This window comes from Mycteria americana, chromosome 2 (assembly GCF_035582795.1).
Source record: "Mycteria americana isolate JAX WOST 10 ecotype Jacksonville Zoo and Gardens chromosome 2, USCA_MyAme_1.0, whole genome shotgun sequence".
In the NCBI taxonomy this organism is placed as follows: domain Eukaryota; kingdom Metazoa; phylum Chordata; class Aves; order Ciconiiformes; family Ciconiidae; genus Mycteria; species Mycteria americana.
Window position 1 is genome coordinate 98634292 of NC_134366.1, and position 25072 is coordinate 98659363.

The following is a 25072-nucleotide window of genomic DNA, read 5'->3' on the forward strand; positions in this document are numbered from 1 at the left end:
TCTGGCAGTGAGCTCTTCACTGGGAGGAGTCACTTGGCATTGGTACTGGTTTATGAAAGAGCAGAAGAAAGTAGAAGTTGGTTTTCTTAAATGATTCCCTACAAGGAGGACATGCAAGATATTTTCCAAGAGCTGGCTGCAAATAAATTTTTACCTCTGTGGAGCACTGTCAGATCCCACCCTATCGCAGCAGGCGTTCTTTACAGAGCACGTCTCTGTGCCACACATCGCATCTGCCTCAGCTGAGTCCATGTAGCCATTGACCAGCTTGATGTCTCTCAACTTCATACTGTCACTTTGTGAATCCAAAGATACAATGTCAGATGGGGAGCTCACAACACCCGAGTCTTCCATGGTGTCCTCAGATGCAAAACAGCTGCTTTCTGATGCCGTTTCTTCCGCCTCTGGTAGCTCCAGAACCATGTCATCCACTACATAAACATTATCATGTGCAGGCAGCAGGCTCTCTAAATGAAATATAGCAAGGAAAGTTAGCTGAAAGTCATCAGTACATAAATCAAACACAGAGAGCTATTCCTTTGTAATTGGAAAAAAACACATGAAATACCTTAGAAATAGTAGGATGGAGCTCAATATTCGTATATAGAATAGAGATGATTTGAAAAGTGACAAAAATTTTGTTCTTCTTTGCTTTTAGAGAGGTGGTTTGCTATGCCTGTCCTGCGGAGTTTGGGTTTTACAACTTTCATAGCAAATCAGTTGCCTTACTTCTATGAAGAAACAACTTTCCAGGGACAGTTTCTTGGGGAATTAGACCAAAGTTTAAATGATGTGGTGCAAGAAATCACTCTTGTTAATGCGTCTTCACTTCTTGTTAATGCTTTAAATCTCATTATTCCTCTTCCATGCTGCCAAACAGATCATGACATTACCAATAAGAAGTCTATACACAGGTAAAAATGGGCAGCATTTCCCAGTCAGGACACTGAATTGGTAAACTGAATTTATTGCTGGCCCACTGGGTGTCACTTCATTTTACCACCCTTCAATTTCCTATGCGTTAAATGGGAGAATAACAATTGTCTCTTTTCCAAAGCATACAAAATCTACTAATAAGTGTACAGAAAAGTAGACACTACTATGCTTAAAGCAGAATCTTTTCCAACGTTTAGTCATTTATAAAGGAGATCAAGGGATATGCCCTTTGCATGTTTAACTCTATTAAAAGTTGCAAATTTTGAGAGTCGATGAGACACAGTACAATTTTTCATACTCTGTTTTAGTTTTGTTCCTATGAGCTGCCTGGGTTTGTGTTTGTTTTGGGGTTTTTTTTTGTGAAAAATACAATTTTGTTATTTCCTTTAAGAAATGTACAACTCTAGACTCCATCCTGCAATTGTGCCATTAATTGGCACAAGGTCAATAATTTCAATGACTGAAATTATTGAGTGACTAAAGACAGAATCAAGCCCAAACACACTTCTTTTGATCAAAAGGAATCAATAAAGACTAATCTAAATGTTTAATTTGGAATTTTAAGTGTGCTCCCTTCTCTTCTTCAACCTCAGTAAGCAAAAGGAAGATTAAACAATAGTTTATGGTCTAATCCTGCAGACACTTGTGGTGGATGTTAATTATATGAGAAGTCTCAGGTCTACAAGCGTGACTAAGATTAAACATACACTTCACTGCTTTTTAGGGTCAGAATCTACAACTTTTTGAAGCATACAAGAAACTACAGGTCAATAAAAATGATCAAGGGAGAGAAATACTCCTGTATTATGCTGTATACACGAAAGTATTTTCTTTAAGTTAGAGAACTGAAAACAACTTTGTTAAAAAATGCCATAGAAATAATTTTGTAAGGGTGTAGCTTAGCAGTGAAGCTTTGAGTAAAACTAAAATAAAAATCAAACCAACATTCTCCTTGACTGAGGTTACAAGATGCCATTAAGTACTGAAATTGATTTCTGACAGCAGAAGCAATAAAATTCAGAGGGTTACAAATCATGATTAAAGTTGTAAGTGCTGTCAAGCATCGATATTAATGATGGAAGATGATCCGAAGACTCTATTGCGACTTTGGAAATAATGTTACTTGATTTCTTTGACCTTATTTTCTATAACATTAGCTCTAGGTTCCAGATTTAATCCAAGAGATCATTCCATCTAAAAATGGCAATTACAGGAACTAAGTATGTGTCACTACTGAATGGATTAGAGTATGCTCATGACTGAGCTACAGTTAGGAAGACACCAACATCACAGAGAAATATGAATAATTTGACATTAAACTCCAAATAATAAAACCCCACAAAAATAGACAGTAAACAAACAGGTAAGAGTATATGGCCTGCTTGGCTTTCAGACAAACAAAAACCCCCAGTAACAACACACCACCAAAGCATTAGTAAAAGCTGCAATATGTTAAAAACAGAACAAAGTAGGATAGCAAAGAAATCAATTTAAAGAGCGGAAGTTGAAAAGAGGAAGCACACGGGAAGATTTTGAAGTAATGCACAATGCAGTATATCTTGATGCAAAGAGACCTCTATATAACACAGGCCACATCTCTTGTCACCAGGACACCGTAAATGACCTCCACCCTATAGCTGACACAGCAATTTATAACAAAGTACCTACTTCAAGTTCCTGACACGAGGATGGCAGGGTTTTCCTCCTTAGCTGTCTCTCTCACTTCCTCATCCTCTTCTCACCTGCCTGCAAGGATTTCCTGCATCTTTCTGCTCAGGGATTTAGATCCTTTTAGTCACACAGCCCTGCTTGCCTACTGTAGTAACAACACTCGAGTCTCTCCCTGATGTGATTCAGCAAGCTGCTCTAGGGCAGGATCTCCATCCCCCAGCCCATTCTTCCCACATATTGACAAACAAAATGAAAACCAATTCTCCTATTATCAGGGTCCATGTGTAAATCGAAACCCGTCTGTTACATCTGGATCTCGGCAGCTGAATCATCCAGGCCAGTGTAAGAACCTCCTCATTCAACAGCAGTTTTATCCTGAAGCATGGAACTAGAGAAAGACATCTTTCTATTCAACGATTACATTCCCTGTGCTCAAGCAAAACCTAAATGTCCCCCTTTCTTCAAGCCTATCAGTTTGCCAAAGCACTTCCCTAATCTTTTATCTTCACCAAGAAGATCCATTAATTTTTAACACAGTTAATACATGGCACTGAACAGAGTTGCTGGCTGAGGCAAACCGTTTTGATTGCCACTACTACTCGTCTGAACATGAAAGCACACACATAAAACATGACTTCTATGGTTCTGTGTCATGTTAACAACCTTGTTTCAGCTAAGAGCAGCATTAAAACACTCCTGTTTTAAAGCTGAGCCATCCTTGGACGGATTAAGTAAGAATCTATTCTTCCTTCTACACGCTTGATTAAGTCTCCACTGGTGCAAACAGAAGATGGATGGGCATTACTGGGTAATGATACATGACATGAAAAAAGCCTACCTCAACTTTACTGAGTCGTCTTGGCTCCAGGAGTCAGAAATACCTTTAAAAACTTTCTAATTCTACACAGAAAACTGGGTAATGCGCAGTAGTAGATGTGATTCTGCCTTTTGATTTTTGCGTATTTTTTCTCAGAGGGAGTGCACATGCAGAAAACCACCACACACTAAGCACAGTGTGATCACGACGATGGTTATTTGTTAGTTTGATGGTTATTTGTTAGTTATTGGTTTATTAGTTAACCTACTGAGGTTATTTGTTGGTCGAATAAAGAAAAATCTCAACATTTGTTTCTCTCTTCTCTGCCATGACACTAAGAAGATTTCAGTATGGGCTCTGATCTTCAAGACCTCATGTAGACACATCCAGGTTAAGACAGCATATTCAGCAAGTACTTCAGGACTGGACACACAAATAACAATTGCCACAGATAATGCATTACTGAAATACTGCTGTACCTCAGAAGACTGTCTGCGTTTCCAAATACATAACAATGCCAAGATCTTTTTTTCAGTAACATGAGACCCCGTTCACTGGCTTCAGGTGGGGTGTGATATTGAAAGGAGTGTAGAACTTGGCCCACGGTCTCCAAATCATACTGAAATCTCCGTGGGCCATCTCACCTACAAGTGAAATTGGAGAGTGTCCCTCAATGCCCTGCATTGCCGCTTACCTACATCCTGCTCCAGGTTGCGGGCTGTGCAAAGCCCAAGTGAGTGCCACACCAGGGATCTCCCCTGCTTAGCAGCAGCAGTGCTGCTGCTGCACAATTAGGTCAACCACAAGTTACACAGGCTTTCTTGGGGGGGAGACTGCGACGTCTGTTTGCAGGAATGTTGCCCGTGATCACCAAGAGGGAAAGAGGAGAGTAGCTCATCAGTAAAGAATGTGTGCTTCTTGTTTAACACAAAAGAGATCTTGTCGCTTTAATCTCAATAGGCTGTAAGTAATTAGGAAAACACTGAACTCCGAGTTTAGAGGAGTCATATCTGCACTTGTGCAGTTCGATTATCGCATATATGTACACATTACTCATACAGAATGCCAATGATGGGGAGATAGATAAACCTCACCTGGTTTAAATGCTAACCAGCACTTTCAGAAATGAAGACCTAATTAATTCAATAGGTGAAGACTACCATGGGTAAAACACTCGCTTTGATTACTACTATGAAAATAACCACCACCGACTTTGAACGAGATTAGAGTCAGACCTAAGTGTTCAAAAGATGCATATCCTACCCAGACTTACAAAATCAGTCACCAAAGTCCAAGCCATCACTCCCTCTGAGTCCAACGGGCACAGAGCGTAAGTCTTGTCAGACTGTAACTGTTCGCTAAGTGCTGTGACCTTATGGTTTTACAGCACTGCTGGTGGTTTACTCTCGCATTCAATAATGGCATAAACAGTATATCCAAAAGCATTTTTAAAGAGGAAACAGTTGATTTAACCCCTACATGGCGAATAAACTGAACTTCGTAATGGTTTTAGAGATGCAGAGTTCCTCTAATTCCTCTGAGTTCTTGCTAAGAGGTTGGTAATTATTTTCCAATTTCTTTCATCACTTGTTCCACTGCCAAAAAACTTTCTTTTCATGGACTAAAATTGCTTTGCTGTAGTTCAAATGGTCTATTACAATGAAGTTGTAAAAAATATTACAAACTTCATGATGTTAAAGAATATTAATTCCTATAATGATCCCCAAATTATAACATAATTATTTCACTGACAGTACTTAAAACTTCTAGCAAGAGAAAGAAACACTGCTCTAATTATTTGTACTGGCAGTAAAAAGTTAGACCATCACAAAAGACCAGTATTAAAAAGTGTACATTTTTTCATATGCTTGGAAGAAGACTGGTGGAAGAAATGGGAAAATAAAACATTTATTAAGGCAATGATTAACAGCGATTATGAAAATGGACAACACAGGATTACCTTAAGAGTTTTCACACAGGTACAATGTGTTCTGGTTACATTTTACTCATTTTGCTCATTGAGCAAAAACTTGTATGTAGAGATAGGTGTTAAAAACCATTCAGTGAGCAGTTAAAGCACAAGACAGAATGGGCAGACTTCCATTTATCGCAATTAAGACTGTTTTAATCCAATATGCTTCTTCGCATATTTGAGCCTACATGCATACTTTCACTTTTTTAAAATTAAAAGAAACAAAGAGAAAGTAAATGACCACTGTTATACATTAACAATAGCATGGGGGAGTGGGGGAACGGATCGAACTCCAAGGCACTCCTTCTCTCCCAATTCCTGTAACTGCCTTGCAGAAACTGAAGGTGAGGCTAGGAAATGCTGAGGTGAGGAACCATGCTCTGCAGCTCCAGCCATCCTCCAAAATGAGGATGTAGAGCAGCTTAATGTTGGCTTAGCTCATTTAGGTCATAGAATCACAGAATAATTTAATTTGGAAAGAACCTCTGGAGGTCACCTAGTTCAACGTCCTCCTCAAAGCAAAGCTAACTTCCAGCTTAGACGAGATTGCTCAGGACCTTGAGCAGCTGAATTTTGAAAATCTCCAAGCATGGAGACTTCACAGCCTCTCTGGGAAATCACGTATCATTCCCTGGACAATGTTTAATGCTTCTCCCCATAAAGAACACTTTTTATGCCAAATTGAAATGTTTCTAGCTGCAACTTGTCACTGTTGCAGCCTTAGCCTTTTGCAGTGAATCTCAGAGAAGAGTCTGGCTCGTTCTTCCTTTTCCTTCAGATGCAAGACAGCATTCACATTCTCCTTACGCTTCCCTTCTGCAGGCTGAACGAGCCCTGTTGCCTCAGCACCTTCATGTATATCTTCAATGCCTTCTGCCAGACCCTGCTTCCTCTGCTCTGGTTTGTCACTACCTTGTTCCACAGAACTCAAAACTGAACCTACTTTTGGACAATGGACACAGATGTGGCTTCATGGCAGCCAAGTAAAGGGGAGTAATCACTTCCCTTGATCTGCTGGCTATGCTCTTGCTAGTGCAACCCAGTCTGTGGTTAGTGCTTCATCACCGTAAGGGCACGTTGCTGACTCACGCAGTCCTGCATGTGACTCCCAGTTCTCATATAATGAGATATTTTCAGTCTCCTTCCTAGTCTTACGCCCCACGCTCATGTTTTCCAACAGGTTCTTTAATTGCAGTCATTCTTACTGCACAAAACCTGCAAAGAGAAGTAAATCCATTCCTTTACATGCTAGCCAATAACAAAAATTAAAAGACTCACAAAGGACTTCTCACCATACATATAATCAGAAAGGTACTTATGGAGTATTATTAGATACACCCTGTGAATCTTCAGCATTTCCACAGTCGATCCCAAGCTAATCACGGTTAACTTAGCTACCTACACCTACTCTCCTACGGTTGAAAAATAAATGCAATGTGGACTGATTTAACCTGCCTTACCAATTTGAGGTAGTTAAGCACTTCCCTTGAGGTTAAAACTGTCTGCTGTTAGTTGATATCGGAACACAAAGGTATTGTAACTTTTACAGAAGCTTTTTTTGGCAATGGTGTTTCCTCCACCAAAGGAAATACAAGATAGGCTCAAGCCAGGGAGCGGGAACTGAAGAGTATCCCAGTCCCTCCATTGTTTTTTCCATGTACAAGCGATTGTGAAGGTCTGTGTGCTAATGTTTGATCTTCCTTTCAAACCTATGCTGAAAATTATTGTGAAGTCTGTTTCTCAAAACAACACTAGGCAAGACTGTCTGCTGGCTCTTCAAAGACTCAGAGGAAACTACCACTTCAAGTAAATGTCTGCTACCCTCTCCCATTTCAGACCTTTATTTTTACCACCTGCCAAACAACCAAACAAAGAAAAATTTCTGGACTAATGCAATACAGATTTTCAGACAGGGGAAAATTAACATATTGGACTTCATTATCCCCATTTCTTTCCCACAATCCTTTCTTCAATGACTGAAAAAGCCTCTCTGACCTCTGCAAAGCCCATTTGACCTCGAATGCTGCTGCTGTTGCTAAACTGCTTTTCATCCTCTCCTTTTTGGCACTCTCTTGAACCTACTAGTTCCTTGCTTTTATAAAAGCCTTGTTTTGCTGCTCTGACAAGTCCACACCATAGCCAGTAACCACCCTTCCTTATTCTAAGGGATCAGATGTCGCAAAAGCGACATGAAGATCAACATGCTCTTTGACAGGAAAAGGATCGTGTGTCATAGTAGATCTTTCCTTGATTAACTGAAGAACATTGCCACTCGGCTTGGAGAAGGACAGATTTTAAAAAATGAGTCAGTAGTGCAAGTTGTTAATTTCCTTTTATACACAATGAAGTATGATGGGGAGACTTTCACAGCAGTTCTGGTGTTCACTATCTGAAGTTAACAGCAAGCTAGAATGACTCACAAGGTGCTTTCCTGGCTCTAGCTGGTCCTTTACTTAGGTGTGAGGAGCAGTGTGCCCAATCTGTGCAGTTCAAAAAGACTACGAACAAGCAGACAATGTAGGTTAGAGGAGCAGGATAACACGGAAATATATTTAAGAGCATATAATAGATAGCTTCAGACTTGCACTTCATAAATCACCATGTGTAACAGTGGTAACATGCCGTGATCGATCATGGGGCTCTTTGGAGGCCTTTGCGGGAAAGGAAAATCTAGATCTAAAACCAGAGACTACCCAGTATAATGAGCCTGGTGAAGAAATAAACCACTCTCCACATTTTGCTGGGAATTATTAGTCTTAAGTGATAGATTTTGGCAATCCGCATCCTTTACAGAGGTGGTCGGCTTCCATTCAAGCACACTGCAGAATCTAAAGAAATGGACTGTGAAGGTGATTTTCATGAGCCACCTTAGAGAACACACTCTATAAAAATGCTTGAAAAGCGTATGCGGTGTAACGATTAAAACCAGAAATGATTAGTGCACCTATGCAATAAAACAATGTTTTATTAGGTGATTTTTAAGACCACAGAAAAAAGGCCATTTGCTCAACTTTTCTTTTTAAACTTCACCATCTTTCCCTCCCGTGCACTCTGTTTTATCAATTCATTCTCTTCCTTAGTTTGTATGTTAACAATTCCATAAAATCTCTACTACAGTTTCATATTTCTAGCATAATCCAGAGGAGAAAAACATAAAACACTTTTGCATTGTAATTATACTTTCCTTCCCCAGAGACTAGCTGCCAGCAAACTCAGCAAAGAGACAAAAAAACCCAACCCTAAACCAAACACACATACACATACATACACACACACTTGTGGGATTTAAGAGCTCTTTCCGTAGTACAGAGACACCATTCCACTCACAGTTGTGTATTAATTTCTGATTAAAAGTGATTTTAAAGGTAGGAAGTGTGGAAGAGAATCAGGTCAATCTGTAATAAGCTATCTATTACTGAAGCCATTAGGTATTACACACATAAAAATAAAAAATTTTCAGCCGTTGCTTTCTGTTTATGGGGACAAAGTATACTTGCCCTGGGCATATAAGCATTTCTATTGAGAACTGCTGCACAAATGAGAACAAATATTTTTAGTACCTCCCTAATAATGCAGACTTACTAGGCAGTAATGGCAACAAATACTGGTTTTGCTTAATACCAAAAGCTAAAAGTGAACTCCAGGCTGGAGTGCTGGTTAACAAAATGGGATTTCATCACTCCTGCAGAATTTTTTCTTATCCATCCTCACAGCACCTCAGTCCACTCAGATCTGTGATGTTGCCCTTCAGTTCCTCCATCAGTGCATCCATCATTTTCCCTTACGTCACCTTCTATCTTTGTATAGGATAGTATCTATAGTATCATCTGAAGTCAGAGAGAGCCCTGAGAAAATTAAATGTTTCATGCACAAACCACCTGTCTAACTTACAATTAGGACGGCACAAAATAACTCCATTTAATTGGCCAAAACATGCTTCAGCCAAACCACCAATAACATAAATACCTTCACAGAAGATTTTCAGCAGCTAGCTCCAAAGATAGATATGAAAACATTTTCATACACCTCTGTGCTATAAGGACACAAAGCTCTACTCTGACCTCTTTTGATGTACGTTAACTGACTCCTCTTGGACCTCCTGATCAATGGAATACCTGCTTCCCTCTCCAAAGTTCAAACAACAACAGGCTTTTCAATATACTTTGGCTGGTGGTTTACTTTGGCAATTATATTTCTAGAAATATTTTAACCTAGAAAAGCCTGCTTCTTTTCTGAGTTCAGTTACACATTTTACTGCACATTCGCACTTGATTACTCTGCTATCGTATTTCTCACAGCTGTTAAGATGTCCAATGATGTCAATAGAAGTATCTACCAGGAGAGACACTGCTTGGAGTACCTGGACGCTTCTCATCACTAAGACATTTTGCCTTCTGAAACTGCCCAGTGAAGAAAGAATTATTCTTGCACGGAACAAAACTGAGGACCAGAGTACGCTACATATCTCCCTGAAGATCTTGTGTGATACCCTCCACAGGCCCATTGCACCATTTCCAAAGGACATTTCCTAGGCACTCTGAAAACCAGACCCCCGTGCTGGGATGAGGGCAAAGCAAGGGCAGTGAGGCCAGGACAGTGCAGGCCAAGCACACTCAGCACCTAAAACACTGTCAGGCACCCTGGGACTATGCTAGCAGCAAAGAGCAACAGACACGCTGCAGAAGCCCATAAAGGCAATTAGTTGTATGGAAGGATGGCAAGAGACAGCTTTCTTTTCCAGTAACACAGACATAGCCAAGAAATCACTGCATGGGGCAAGAATCAAATGCCGGGTATCATGAACTCCACTTCAGGCTCTAGCCATGAGGTTATCTTTTTCAGCAGTGCACACTGAAGCTCTCCCTGGGAGCCTAGTAAGGAGAGGAATATTGGACAGCTGGAGAACAAAGTGCTCACAGAAGTGCTGTCATGCCACCACTCCTCGTTGACAGCAGATGGACTAGACCGGATTATTTCAGACATAAGCAGAGATGGGAATACTTAAGTCAGAGCTGAATTTGGCCCGCTCTTTCATAGTCCTCTTGTGAAGTCAATTATCTCATCAATCGTGCTTTGCCCTGGGGCTCTCCTTCCCTATTAACTTGAAATACCAAGAGGAAGAAATGCAAATGTGCAAGAGTGGTAACTGGATGTTATGCTCTGTACTGATTTGTGGATAGTAAAATGTTAATGGCAGTGTCATCTCTGGTGCTACGGTGAACAGTAGCCTGATGCAAGAAATGGGTCATCATCTGAACACCCACTTGGAATAAATTTTCCCCTTTCATATTTTGTGCTGTTAGTATCAGATCCCGCTTCTGCTTCAGCAGTTGGGTTTTGCCACTGACTTCAACGGGAGCAGGATCGGACTGCTCACTGATTAAAATGCAAAGCTACAGATATCTCCTGCATGGGATGAATCCCCACAGGGAAAATTTGTCTGCATTTTTATTCATGTGAAGCATTTTAAGGCTTTCATTTACACAGTTCATTCAATAATAACGTGCATGCTGTATAATGGGGTACCTGATTAAGCATGCTTAAGTGCTTTGCTGGAGCAGGGCCATTTCGAGAATTTGAAGGTTCAGTATGATCATACCCTCAAAACAGACAAGCTAGTTTGGGGAATTTTTCACCTGAGTTAATGGGCTTAATTAGGATCAGCATAAAAGGTCATTTTTCCTACGGGAAATTTGGAAATGTCTTTAAGTTTCTTTCTTTTTAGCCTCAGTTCCTACAGAAATTAGGTTGAGAAGGTCACACTGTTGTAGGTTTATAAGTCTGTCTATGAAACCCTCCAGTAACTTTTAAACTAGCTGCCAACTTCTCCCAAATTAGTCAGGAAGGATAACACTCTAAAGTTCTGTTCCAAAAGTTTCACAAAGAGGTAGAAGGACAGAGCAAGGAGACTTTCTTCATATATATGCTGACATAAAAGCTCATTCTCTATTATCTACCAGGGATACCTGAGGGAAGGATGCTCTGAACAATAGCAAAGCTTCAACCCAGAGCATGCTGGGTTTTAGATACCAGAGAGCTGAGTCATTAATGCAGAAGCCCAAAAGAAATGTTTAAGGAATTACTTGATGGGGTCTGAGGGAGGAGAAGAAGAAAATAAAGAAAAAGGAAAAAAAAAAGGAAAAATTCCCAAATCCTAACATCCATTTTGGTTTTGAAAAGCAAGAAGGTGAAGCTTCTGGGATTTCTCCTCCACCTATTTTTTCCCTTTTTTATCGATTATTATCTCTTTATTATCCCCTTTCTTTCCCCTTCTTATCTCTAACTAAAAAAGAATGTAAAAAAAAAACCCAAACTCTTCCTCTTTTAAATTCCAAAGAACCAGTTAAATTGTTAAATTTTTTTTTTCCTAAAAACACAACACAAGGATTGTGTTCAGAAAATTTTTTAGCAGGTGTGAGTGGCCACTGTTCCACTTTGTACGGTACAGTTTGTACAGTAATGCTCAAACATTATCTTAATTCTCCTGATTGCTCATAATTTCAGCATGAGATTATAAAACCCTCCTCTCACCTTAGAGCGGCCCCTACCAGACCAGCACAGGATCAAGCTGGTGGTTTGTTATTACTCTTCACATTACAGCATGTAAGTTTAAAGGCTTCTGTCTCCATTGCTTTCAGTCTGCTAATCTTCTTAGAGGCACTAATTTAACTCCGTGGAAAAACCACAAGGAGTTTCCCTGTGCAAGGATTTTTTGCGTAAAAAAATGCAATCGATACATTGCCAAAGCCTTGTATTATGAACAGTGGTGTGTATTTTATGTACCCTGAAAGTGAAGAAAAGCCTTTTTAGTACAACTTGTGTCCTCTGTAAGAGCAGACTGAAGACAAATGATTTTATTTGAGGAGCATCTGAATCCCATTGATTAGCTTGATGAATACAGAACAGGAAAGCTGCCAGGTACAGAGGAAGCTGGGCATGTCCACAAGGGAGTGGAGCAAACAAGCAAATTACAGTATATGCATGCTTTTTTTTTTTTTTTTTTTTTAACCAAATGTTTTCACTTGGAAAACTTGGACACTCAAACCTCTAAGTTTCTTTAACTGACTGGTCAGTTAATCAGCATATTCTGAAGACAAGCAGGGAAGGGTTTTAAAAGTAAAAAGTATATTTTTAAATTATAAATAATCAATAAAATGTTCACATACATTGTGTTTAATTGAAATAAGATTTCTTCTAGGAAAACAACAAAACCCCTTTCCTCTTTTTGGGGAGAAAGCAGGGTAAGTTTTACCTGGTAAAAAAGAATCCCGTCACTCCTGAGCATTGATTTAACATGTCTGAGAGACTGGTAGTACCCATAAAGCCTTAGCAGTCCACTGTGAGGCTTTCTGTATAGCAAGTCAGGTATAAGAGTCTGTTTAGCTTCCAAAATCCTCTGTCTCTTACAAGTAAAAGTCAAGTAAAGAAAGTTCTTATCTTCAACTTAAAGCCAAGAGATTAGTTTTTCTTACAGTCTTTATAATTCTTATATAATTCTTCATAATTCTTATAATTTAAGAATTATAAGAATTGTTAAATTCTTACATTCAAGTCTTTACTGTTACACCTATAGACATACCTTATAAGTAGAGCTGGTTGCATGTTTTCACTTAGTTATGAAAAAAATTTTGAAATATTTCTCCAGTAATTTTCATGTTTTTACAAACTGAAAAAATATTTTCCCCTGTAGTTTTTAACTTCTTGTCAAATGAAAAAATTGAGGAAAGAAACAATCATGGGAGAGAAAAGAAGAACAACGCTAACCTACATACTTTAAGAATCAGATAGCAATAATAATTTTCATTAGATGCTTGAAGTGAAAAAATTAGTTGTTTTGTTTTTTTTCTCTAACAAGTAAGTAGATACTCCCCTACCAATCCTTCACTGTTTATGGGAGGTTACCATATACTTAGCAACTTTAGTTTCACTTTTTAATCACAATAGTCGTAAAAGAAAAAAAAATATTTGTCAGTCATAGTCCTCCTTTCTCATTCTTTCCTTGGTCTTCTTTTGTTTTAGGTCTTTGTCCTCCATTACACCCCACCTTTGCTTATGGTACAGTAGGTTGGAAAGTAATTCTTTTATCCATGCCAGGAACCAATTATGGAATCCACAAAAGGAGCTGACAAAAGAGACTCTGTCTCTGCTCTCAGCCTTTTGCTCCCTCAGGCCCTAAAACTCAGAAGTGAATGTGCATGGCCAGAATTCTCAATTTCTTAGAAGAAAGCAGGCAGGCATTTTAGTCAGTATTTACTGACTTAGAAGTGGTAATAGAAAAGCTGAGTATGAGCATCTCTAAGGATGGACAAGCACTTTGGTATGGGTATTATCACCTACCTGGAACAGAGAATACAAGAATTTTCAACAGTTTGCTTTCTGTACCTCTCTGTGCATTGCCTGCATTTGAACCAGGAGGATCTTGCACTACAAATTTCAATGCCATTTCAAATACCAACCTTCCAGTTTGATTTGGTCCATACATAATGTGTAAATCAAGCGAAACTTCAAATTCATACCCAGGATGAAAGTTCTCACACACACACACTCACACTACATGCATGTATTTGGCTGGACACGGATGTTTAGTCCGGCTTGTTACTGATAAAGCGTAAGTCTCTCTACTTGTATGGGTGTGACGATTTCTTCATATTCCACTGTTCAAGTACAACAGAGTACATTTAAGATGCCACTCAGTTATTAAAGGTACAGCTCACCAAGTTAAACTGCTCTTATTTTGACTAAGGAAGAGGAAAACAGGGAATTTGGTTTCACTTAGAATAAACATTCACAGTTTATCCACAGACCACTTGGATTGCAGAGCAGGGCTGCAAGGGAATTAGAAGAGAAATGTCTTTACATTTAGTCTGGATGGGAAATGTGAAGCTAAGGTTTATTCCACGCTCCATGAAATAGGTAAATAACCAGTTAAAAACCTAAATATCAGGAAATGAGGCTAGAACGACTATTTGATTCACTGGAATCCAGTCCCATACTTAATGAAACCAGAAAATATTTTGTTATATTCAAAGGAATTGTGCTCCCTTGCAGCAGGACTGACTTCTGGCTCAAAGTCTGCAAAATCACGGGTATTATTTCCAATACCGTGGCAGGCAGCTGAGTGCACATGTAAAGGAATACAAAATACCCCCCTTCCAGCTGGTGTTACCTTTACCCAGGACTGAGTCTCCTTCTTCAGAACCTTCTCAAGTCATGAGAAGGTGAAGCAGATCTGATGACCCAAATTTACAATTTTCTTATTAGAACTGAACAGGAAAAAAAAAAATCTTTCATGTTCAAGGAACATTCAAGGGATATAAAGGACTCAGTAGTTTATACCTATTCAGTATGTTATCAACTTCTAAAGTAGTTCATTCTTGCTGCTGGGCTTGATCCTGCCAACAGTCATTTACCACTTGAAGTCAAAGCATCACAGAAGAATATGCAATAAACAAGGAACAAAGTGGCTGATTCTTGCATAGAAAAATACAAGATCACCTTCCCCCTTCTCCACCCCAGCAAAAATCAGCGGAGTTTATTACGTGTACGCTTGTCCTGGTTTCCACTGGGATAGAGTTAATTTTCTTTCTAGTAGCTGGTACAGTGCTGTACTTTTGGATTTAGTATGAGAATAATATTGATAACACACTGATGTTTTAGTTGTTGCTAAGCAGTGCTTACACCAGTCAAGGATTTTGCAGCTCCTTATGCCCTGCCAGTGAGAAGCTGGGAGGGGGCACAGCCAGGACAGCTGACCCCAACTGGCCAAAGGGCTATTCCATACCATATGGCATCATGCTCAGTATGTAAACTGGGGGGAGTTGGCCGGGGGGCAGCAATCGCTGCTTGGGAACAAGCTGGGCATTGGTTGGCAGGTGGGGAGCAATTGCATTGTGCATAACTTATTTTGTATATTCTATTATTATTATTATTATTATTATTATTATTATTATTATTATTATTATTATTATTATTTTCCCTTCCTTTGCTGTCCTATTAAACTGTCTTTATCTCAACCCACTAATTTTACTTTTTTTCCCTATTCTCTCCCCCATCCCACTGCGGGGGGAGGTGAGCGAACGCTGTGTGGTGTTTAGCTGCCTGCTGGGTTAAACCACAACAAAGCTCTTCTGGATAAACAAAGAATTAATTATGTCACTTTTTGTTCTGTCAACTTCTTGTGAATTTTAACAGTGGACTTCTCTAGCCATACAGGTGCTATACAGAAGCCTATCTGCATACTATACATGAGATATCTGAATAAGAAGTGTGTAAACAGTGACAGCAAGTTTGTCTCGCTGTCCTTGAGGGGGGAGTTCATAGTTTTGCAATGACATTAGAACACAACATGGCTGTAATTTTGGAGGGATGGAATAAGTTACATTCTGTCTTCTAAAATAACATGTATTTTAGTATGGAAAGTTAAATGGTGCCTACTGCATGTACTAAATATATATTGAGAGTCATGGTGGTGACTGGAAGCCAAGTTCGGAAGACAGAACTGCTGTCTTATATACACACACATGGCCCAACTCTCACAAAGAGGCACTTTTATACTGGGATGGAACAATAAAGAGGGCTTAAAGTGGCTGTAAACATAAATGATGAGCGTATGAGAATCATGACCACAGCGTTTACTTTACAAATGCAGAATACAGGGACAGATGATGGGCATATGATAGATTGTGTGGCCATATGTTTAATAAATAAATGCATCGTAGGCCTTCGCAATTCATCATACAATTTGGACTGCATGATTTCTCTACCAATCACTCTCCCTTGGCACTTATTTGAACACTCTAGATGCCACGGACAGCTTTAAATAGTTGCAGTTAAAAATGAATAAAAAGAGAAATATTTCCTTTTTCCATTTATATATTTAGAACATTCTTTCAATATTTTACCTGCCCAGAATAAGTTTCAGTTCTGGACTAGTAGCACATTTTCTAAAGATAAAAATGGAATGAGTTCAAAGTTTAGTATTCTACAGCCCGGGCACTGGAAAATAAAAAAATTCAGCTGCTCAGTGAGAAAGACAACATTCATTTCAATCGTCAAAGATTTCAATCCTAAGGAAAAAAAGAAAGCATTAAATGTAGAAAAGACATTTAAGGATGTTTGGAGAGTCTCCGAATCCTAGATTTTAGTCTCTGAATGACTGAATTGATGGTAATGAAGTCATTTGTCTGTGAAAGAGGATGGATTCTAAAGCAATCTGCTCATGCTTTTAAAATGCTAAAACTCAAACTGATAAACCTTTCTAGCAGAACACATCTTTCTATATTGGCACTAAACCTCACCTACTCCTATGCAATTGTTCTTAAGCACATACACCAGCTATATGCACTGATTTCCACACCTTGAACACAGCTGCCATAAATACACAGGCAATATCTATGCAAAATAATAGCCAAATCAACATGCCACCACCCTTTGCAAGAATGCCTAGAGTAAAAATTTGAGCTTACATCCGGAAGATGCCATCACAGTGGCATCACCTGCAAATACGATTTTATCTTAATTTTCCTATTTGTGATGAAACTGATTAAAAAAAAAAATCTAGAAAAAAATATTTATTTTTCTTTTTAGTTGCTGAATAAAACAACTCAGTAAACTAGGTTTAATTTTATGGCATTCTTAAAGAACTGACAATCTTTGTATAAATGTGGTATCTATTAACTTAAAATTCATCTTTAGCATTATTCTCACTTGCTACCTAGTGCAGATATGCGACAACATCGGCTCCCTCTGGTGGTCAACATAAAAAAAAGCTTTATATGGCTATTCAGTAAAATCTGTGCACCAGGAAGCTTAATCTGTTTCTAATTCACTGGATTTTGTAGGGATTGAGCACATTCATCATGTATCAGAACGGGTTTAATCATAAATTATACATCTGTCCTTATTTCCTAAGAGCACTGAACATCACTGACATTGGAGTCATAATACTGGAATTTGTTTTGATTTATAAGCTATCCATACATTTACTTGTCCTCCTGAAAGGGCTCAAAAATATTTTCCAATTTTGGGGGTTTTTTTTGTTTATTTGTTTTTCACCCCAGGTATCTCACCATGAAGGACAGTATTTGAGCAATGCTGTTTGGTAGTGAAGAAAAATCCTGAATATATTAAATTTGTTTCTTACTAACACTGGAAAGACCATTTTGGTGAAAAATTGTAGTGTAGTAGTTAATTCATTATCAACTTCTCCATGTCACACTCATTACCCTTCTAATGTCTCCATGGTTAAAGTAAAAGGAGTAAAACCAAGCCAGTGTCCTTTCATATCACCGCTAACCTGAGACTCCATCAAACTGACCTAAACTGACATTTCTTCCTCTCATTGAAAATGACAGAAAAACTCCCATTCTCTTCCAGAAACTGAATCGAGGTGATGTTAGAAATCCTGGGTCGAAGCCTGAAACAAGCAGGGATTCCCTGACTGTACCTCGGCACTGAGCTGGTGACCATGAACCAAACTTCCGGCGAGTTCACGTTCCCATAATCACACGTTGCTTAAACACTTCACCCCCTTGCACGCACACTATTAATGAATTAACAGCTGTGAAACAGAGTATCCATGCAATTCCACTGAATAGATTTGGATTTAATGAGTGTCACTGAAAGTTTTTTCCCACACTGTGTATAGTAATGGGAGGTTTTAAACATGCTGATGTTATAGCATAAGTGTAATTCCTTATAATTAAGATGATTTCTTGTAAAGATGCAGCAATTTTTCTTTTTTTTTTTTTTTTTAAGTTCTGTTTAATACTATATATGTACCAGGCACTTATGAAATTTTAAGAAACAAAGGATATGAGCTAGCGTAAGCAAGGAATTTTTTCTTAAATTTGGAAAGGCAGACCTGGCTAGCTTAAAGTGGTCATTAAAATATTTTACATAGGAATTTCACAGAAAACGTTAATTCCTATGAACATATTTTTAGAGGTAAATTTTGCATTTTAATAGAAAAAAAGTAAATTAAGGATGAGTAATGAACTTTTTGAGTTTTCACCCAGCAGACCACCTGAAAAGAGACAGCTTTTAACAGCACACTTGTCAGCTATGTGGAGAGGGGTCATAGCTGTATTCCTGCAAAGCAAGGAAACTTTTTCATCGAAAATGTAATTTTGTTGAAAACTTGAGCCTTCTTTAAGCTAAACTGGTGTCAATGCAAAGAACTGCTTTTACAATACACTGTACTTCTACATCATCCTCAATATAAAAAAAATTGTTTCACCACTTCATTATTCCATTTTATACTAGTCTGAACTCCATGGGGCATGTAAGTCTGCGGAGTTACAAATAGGATGTAAATAGAGTAATGAGAATGGGTAAATGAGGTTCTTAATCTCCACATTGTGAACACCTACTAGTTTTGTTTTAAGAGAAGACTTACAATTAAACCATTGTCCTATCTTAAGAAGCTATTACAAAGTACCTGGCAGTGCAGAGAGTTCAATTCTACTCCACTTTTATTAGAAGACCCTTAGGGTATTAAGTATACTTTCTGAAGCATCACTTAAAAGTTATTAACTACATGTCATATTTGTATTAAAAACCGTCAAACCTCTTTTTAGTCATGTTTCACATTATCTGTAGGAATGCTTTGCTTTCTTATTCTCCATTTCACCTACCTGGAAAGGATTCAAGATGAACATGATTATTTGCTTGAGGGTAAAACAATAATTTTTCATTATTTAAATTAGAGTTATGTATTGCAACTCACTCATTTAAATAACATAAATGTCTTAAATCACATTACATGTGAGGTCAGAATAGCTCTGGGTGTGTGTACCATTGCAGCTCATAAAACCTATGTTTATAGCTCAGAATGATTAGAAATACATGCCTTATGGACTGTTCACATGAAGAACTTTCCTCAGTGCAAAGAAGTTTTTGGTAAGTACAATCCTATAGGTGATATTTTAATTATAACTTACTGACTATTCCTAGTACAGCTGTAAAAAGGAGACATGTAGAACGAGATTTATCTTGAGCTAACAGCGTTTGCATCTTTTGTTACAGAAATAGAACACACACCTCGATTTGCACAGGAAGTCTCCAGCATCAGGATAAAATTACTCATACTAAGCATCAGGATGAAAGCAGACGTAAAGCCTATGAATTAGTGCATTTGGTACTGGTTCTTAATATTCCTTTTAGGCCCATTATAGATCCAACAGAACTTTCTTTTTTTTCTCAGCAGCTTGATTGATAGCCAAGATATAGAAAGAATCTTACACTTCAACTTGACTAGGCCATGCCCAGTTCTAGTTTTGTTCCAAAGGAACAAGACATATGCAAGGAAGGAAAAATAGAACATATTAGAGAATGAAAAATGTCATACCTAGGCTAACAGAAAGAAATGAAAAACGTTTTTAGGAAGTTTTCATTAAATCTTTAGACAGTATTGAAAGTAAGACACCACCCCCCCCCCCCAAAAGCACACTCTTTGAAACACCAAATCAAATTAAACCATGGCTCAAAATAAAGAGAATCTTTTGAAAAAGAACAGACAAATGTACGGATAATCTTTCTGAGGCTGATATATAGATTTATATAACACAGCATTCAGTTCTGGAGCATACATCTCACAAATGAGTATGAACCACAGCCAAAAATAATTAATAGTAATTAAAAGAGAATGTGCGAGTTCAAGAAGAAAGGAAGCCAAAATCTCAGTCAGAAAAAAAGGTTCTTTTCCAGCAGGGGAGGAAGGGAGGCAACAGAAGAATCAGGGTAGCAGAGGCAACAGGAGGTTCAGAGGTATGAAGGTCATAGGAAGAGGCAAGGTCTGTCAGACGCGCTTGGTGTATGAAGGGAATGATGCACAACAGTAAACTGTTGGGGGAAAAGAGTAAAAGGATAAAATTATAAATACTGTGTAGGTCAGACAGCAGAATGGCTAGCATTCTCAGTAATGTTAAAGAATCAGATGCCCAAAGCAGTTGTAGGTGCATGGGCACCTACCTGTATTAAAATTCAGAAGCCCACAGATGCTCTGAGACTAACTCCGTGGGTTCATGTATAAGCTAACTCAATCCCAACAGCACAACACCTACTGATATGCAGCATGTCTACGAATTCTGCTTTACTTGGCTTGAATTTTAATTCTCCAGAACATACAAGATAGATGATGTTGGAGATTCAACTTCGTTCTTTAGCCTCAGATCAGGCTGGATGAGTAAGAGGAGTGATGGCGGTATAAGCCTCCTTAGTCACACATGCAAGTTTTCTTGCTTTAAAGACCACCTCTAAGAAAGAAAAGGCTGGGTCACTTGACAGATGCCTTGCGAGGCAGTGCACTATGACAGGCCAGCAAAATTCCCTACTCAGCAGCCTGCAGTTCTCAATTAATTTAGAAGCACATGTAAGAAAATGTAGTTTCCTCTCTGTGAGTTTCTCTACCTATTTTTGCTTCAAGTTAACAAAGTCCAACCCTTAGAGACTATCCCTAGTGACTGTGAAAGACTAGATATGTATCTAAGGTGACTGAAGAAATATGACCAAATTGCTTGTGAAACTGTCACAGCTTTTGTCAAGTGGCTTGTATTACCTGTTAATATATCAATGATACAATGAAAAACATTAACAATTAGATATGGGGGCGAGGCTTCTTTCTGTTCCTTGTTCCTTAAAATTAATCTGGTATTATCCATCAACCAGTAGTATGCATGTCATCTATACAAAATAACTGGGAAATGCTTATACCCACTCCTTCATCCCTTTCAAATTTTCTGGTTAAGTGATGATTGATTATTTGATCTATAGTTAAAAACAAAGACACGTTCAAATCATGGTTTGACTTCTTTAAAGACAGAACACTTCCCGAAATTTAAAAATCAATCAGTTGTCAAGCCCTTACCCAGCGCGAACCCTGAGTTCACTAGTACTTTATCCAGTGTCAGAGTGAAGAATTTAACTTCAGGATCTCACTCTACAAGACGGTGAATTGTTTATTCTTTTTCAAACAGCTTTTAATTTCTTACTGCATTTCTTAATGATAGTTCATAACAAGCCAAACAAAGTGCTAATCATGGAGGTTCACAGGAATATTGCATTTATTCTAATGAGCTAGTTGAAAACCTTTCAAGGCAGCATGTTTTAGTTGCTCGTCTAGGTACAGCAATGTTTCAATACACGCATTCTTTACCTGAGGTAAGTAGCACAGAGCTTACTATTGACTCATTTATTGCAAATTTCACAAGCTATGTGACATAACGAAACGCCATGCAACAGAGGTGACAATCTCCATTTCTACATTCCCAAAGTGCAGTCAATCTTAGAATCACAGGCCATGAACAATCTGATTAGTAAAATAAGGAAGGAGAAAGGATCCATAAACATATCATTTCAGACATGCACACAACATGCAGCTAAGGGTCTACCAGACCAAGAGTTAACAGGAAAGGTCATGTAATGACAATAAAAAGATTAAAGAGCAAAAACTCTGAGGAAAAATTGTACTCTTGTTTGCGGAAGAGATTCTTACCATTAGAGGCAGAAAAGCCCAAGTATCTTTCTAAAGGCCCTATTCATGAATGACTTATACTCCACATAGGTTTGGAAAACTCCATGAAGAGCGATTACCACCATCCTCTATGAAATGAAAATTCCTCAACATGGCTTTCCCAGAGCACAATGGGACAACTGTGTGTTTGCTAGGAAGGAATGAGGGGTGAGGCACGGTGCCCCACAGACAGTGGCAGATCGTGAGGAACATGAATTTAAACTCCACACGATCACAGAATTTTAATTTCTGAATGGGAATCTCATCTTGTGAAAGACAAACTGCTGCTGCCACTCAGCAAAGGAGGACCACAATCCTCATCAGAGAAAGCTGTTTTGAGAGTGATTTCAGAATAAATATGCCTTTCATCAATAGCTGGCATCAGTAGCTTATCCTCCTTCCCACCTTGTTCTATGAGAAAACACATTTACTGAGGTTAGAATTAGGAAGATTGAAATTTTTTTTCTTCTTTGAATCTACCGCCAAAGTCCTATTTGCACTGCTTGAGGCATTCTCAGGCAATAAAAACCACCATTGCAAAACTCTGTTCCTATACTGCTCAATCGCTACAGTATCTAAGCACCTTTCAGAATGGCATTAGGCAATATAATTAGCATTTCATATGTGCTGCTTTCTCTCATGGGTACATCTATACACATTTCTCTGGTGTAAATCTATACACGTATCTTTATCTAGGTAGAGCACAGCATAATTGTAAAGCTAAACTTGTCCCTCTCCAAAACTGATGCTTTAAGTCTAAAATAAGTACCCACTAAGCACTATTCTTTTGCTCTCAGTAAACTGAGGATAATAAAAGCTCATGTTATGTTTCCATGTACAAGCTTAATCAAATCCTTTTGGCTGGAATATTGTGTTTGTTTAAGAGCAAATGATCAGGCTGATAAAATCAGAGGCGCATTGATTAAAGAGTATTTGATCACCAAGTTAGATCAGGAAAGCATTGCAAAACAACAGTGGTAGAAACTCAAATGAAGCAGAAATATTAATGCAAAGAAGGCCACAATGGATTTTTAATAAAGAAAACATTGTAGGCAAGCTGATGGTATCTAGTAAAAAAAAAGATATTTTAAATATGATATGATTTCTGTGCATATGCTGGTAAAAATGAATTAGGGTTAATACTCAATAAGATTCAGGTTTTCTGTTAGTATGGATCTCCTTAATTTCCTTCTCTCCCCCCCAATAAAACTTGTCAATCTGTATTTCCTCAGCACAGATTTGAAAAATAATGCTTTAGATTTAGCTGGTATCCAACAGCAAACACACCAACACTAATGTATCAGAGTAACTGCTACCTGCAGAATAATTTTGGTAAAGAAAATGTCCTGGAAAAAGATCTTTTGTCAAATTAGCAGCTAATAGAGACATTTCTCTATGCCATGGCTAGGAGACACCCTCCTAACCTTCAAAGGGAGTGTATCCATGAGATGCCACAGCATGTAGAGCTTTGCTGCCTTTACAGAATCTACATGGGTGTGCAGGGCAAGCCCACAGGGAACATAATACATGATCAAAGACTTGGATTGTGTACAAAGATTTAAAGACAGTCGATGGCTAAGCACAAAAAAGTAGCATGAAAACAGGCTTTCCACGAATACACAAGGATGTGGAAAACAGCGTATTTCTTTGTCTGATAAGTGTTATGCCCCAAGGAGAAGACCACACAAAGGACTATCCAGAGGTGGCAAGGAAGACGTCCAGCATTTAACAATATACAGCTCCTGTAAATGGTTTAATTTTCCCAAGGGAGACACCCTGTAGTTTTCAACCTAGACTGATAGACCTATTGACTCTCACAGGAATTTGTCTCTGGAGAGACAGAAAAAATGTTAGTATGGAAAAATAAACATGGAGAATTAATACAAGACAACAGATTTTTGCTTCCAGCTGCACAAAGTCACATGGTTTGATGGTTGTTTTTAAATGCTTCCATACAATGGCCAGGTATCATCGCAAAACTGTCTCCAAACAAGTGCTTTGTTTACTTTATATTAATTAGTTACACTGCATTGGACATTTTAAAAGACAACAGGCTGGAAAAAAGGGAAAAAACAGACGTGTACGTCTAGAGAGCAGAGAGGAAAGTCTGGAAAAGCTACCCCTGAGAGTAACCATCAAAAGAGTGGAAATGCAAATACATATATTTTCAAACATACGTTTAGGTACCAGCTCTGTTGGTGCTGTAACATCTGCTTCTCTGTAACAGACTGTTGGATCCACAATGCCTCTGTCAGGAGGAGGGTAAGGTGGGGGTGGGGGGATCACTAACTGGGGTGGACCACGAGTGGTGCCTCTAGGAGGCTTTTGTGGCACCTGCCGTCCATCACCTACAGGGGGATCAATTGACTAGTTACTTCATTGTCAGGATAATGATCTCTCTGTTTATTGTTATTTTTAAAACACATATTTGATTTTCCCTCACCCACATCCAAAGTCTCTCTGGATCTAATTCTGCTCTTATTTACCTCCAAATAATTAAGGGAGAAGGAAAAGCTAGGTCTCTCTTAAACCAACAGCAATGGGACCAGAAATGGGCCCAGCACATATATGCACATCACAGCTAACAGTTAAAATCAACAGTTTTAGCAGACATAAGGAAGGAGAAAAAAAAAGTTTAATTAAAAAAAAAATTAATAAAGTTATGTAAGGAAATGTGAAAAATGTGTTTTATTTTTATCTTCTTAAGTGCCAAACTGCCTAAATTTGTTGACCGCTAGGATACTTTATGCATCTATTTTCCTGGCTCTTTGCGAGAAAGAGGAAAATGCCTCAGGTCAGTATTTTGAAGTAGGTATCTTGACAGTTTTTTCTTTTCTTTTTCTGAGTAGGTTTTTTATTATTTTGACATTGTGGAGAAGCAGATGATTAAGTCATTTTTTGCAAAACAGTGTTTTAAGCTATCAAAGGAACTGCTCATAACTTTGGCTGGTGGCTTATTTCAATACTATGTGTAATAACTAAATAAATACATGCACCTTTGCACTATACTCTGTTAATGATATGCAATGTTAAAAATCTGCTGCTGGTTTGTAGTGTACAGACCTAGAGCTAATTGCAATTTGGAAAGTCCTTAGAGGCTGAAAGCGCACTGAGGAACCATGACTACCTGCTCGTTCTGCTCTCGTACCCTGCCTTAAGCATCTGC

At 38.5% G+C, this 25072-nt stretch overlaps 1 protein-coding gene across 8 annotated transcripts in view; it reads right to left on the reverse strand.

Annotated features, from left to right (window-relative positions):
- COBL (cordon-bleu WH2 repeat protein) overlaps positions 1 to 25072 on the reverse strand; it is a 164441-nt gene that overhangs the window by 25812 nt on the left and 113557 nt on the right. For 6 of the 8 annotated variants that reach the window (XM_075494105.1, XM_075494106.1, XM_075494111.1 and 3 more), the window contains 2 exons: positions 24084 to 24254; positions 155 to 467 (listed from right to left, as the gene is read on the reverse strand). In XM_075494105.1, coding sequence (XP_075350220.1) covers positions 155 to 467; positions 24084 to 24254 — 484 coding nt within the window. Of the gene's footprint in view, positions 1 to 154; positions 468 to 19832; positions 20238 to 24083; positions 24255 to 25072 lie in introns of those variants that run through there. The other 2 variants (XM_075494110.1, XM_075494112.1) reach the window with 2 other exon arrangements.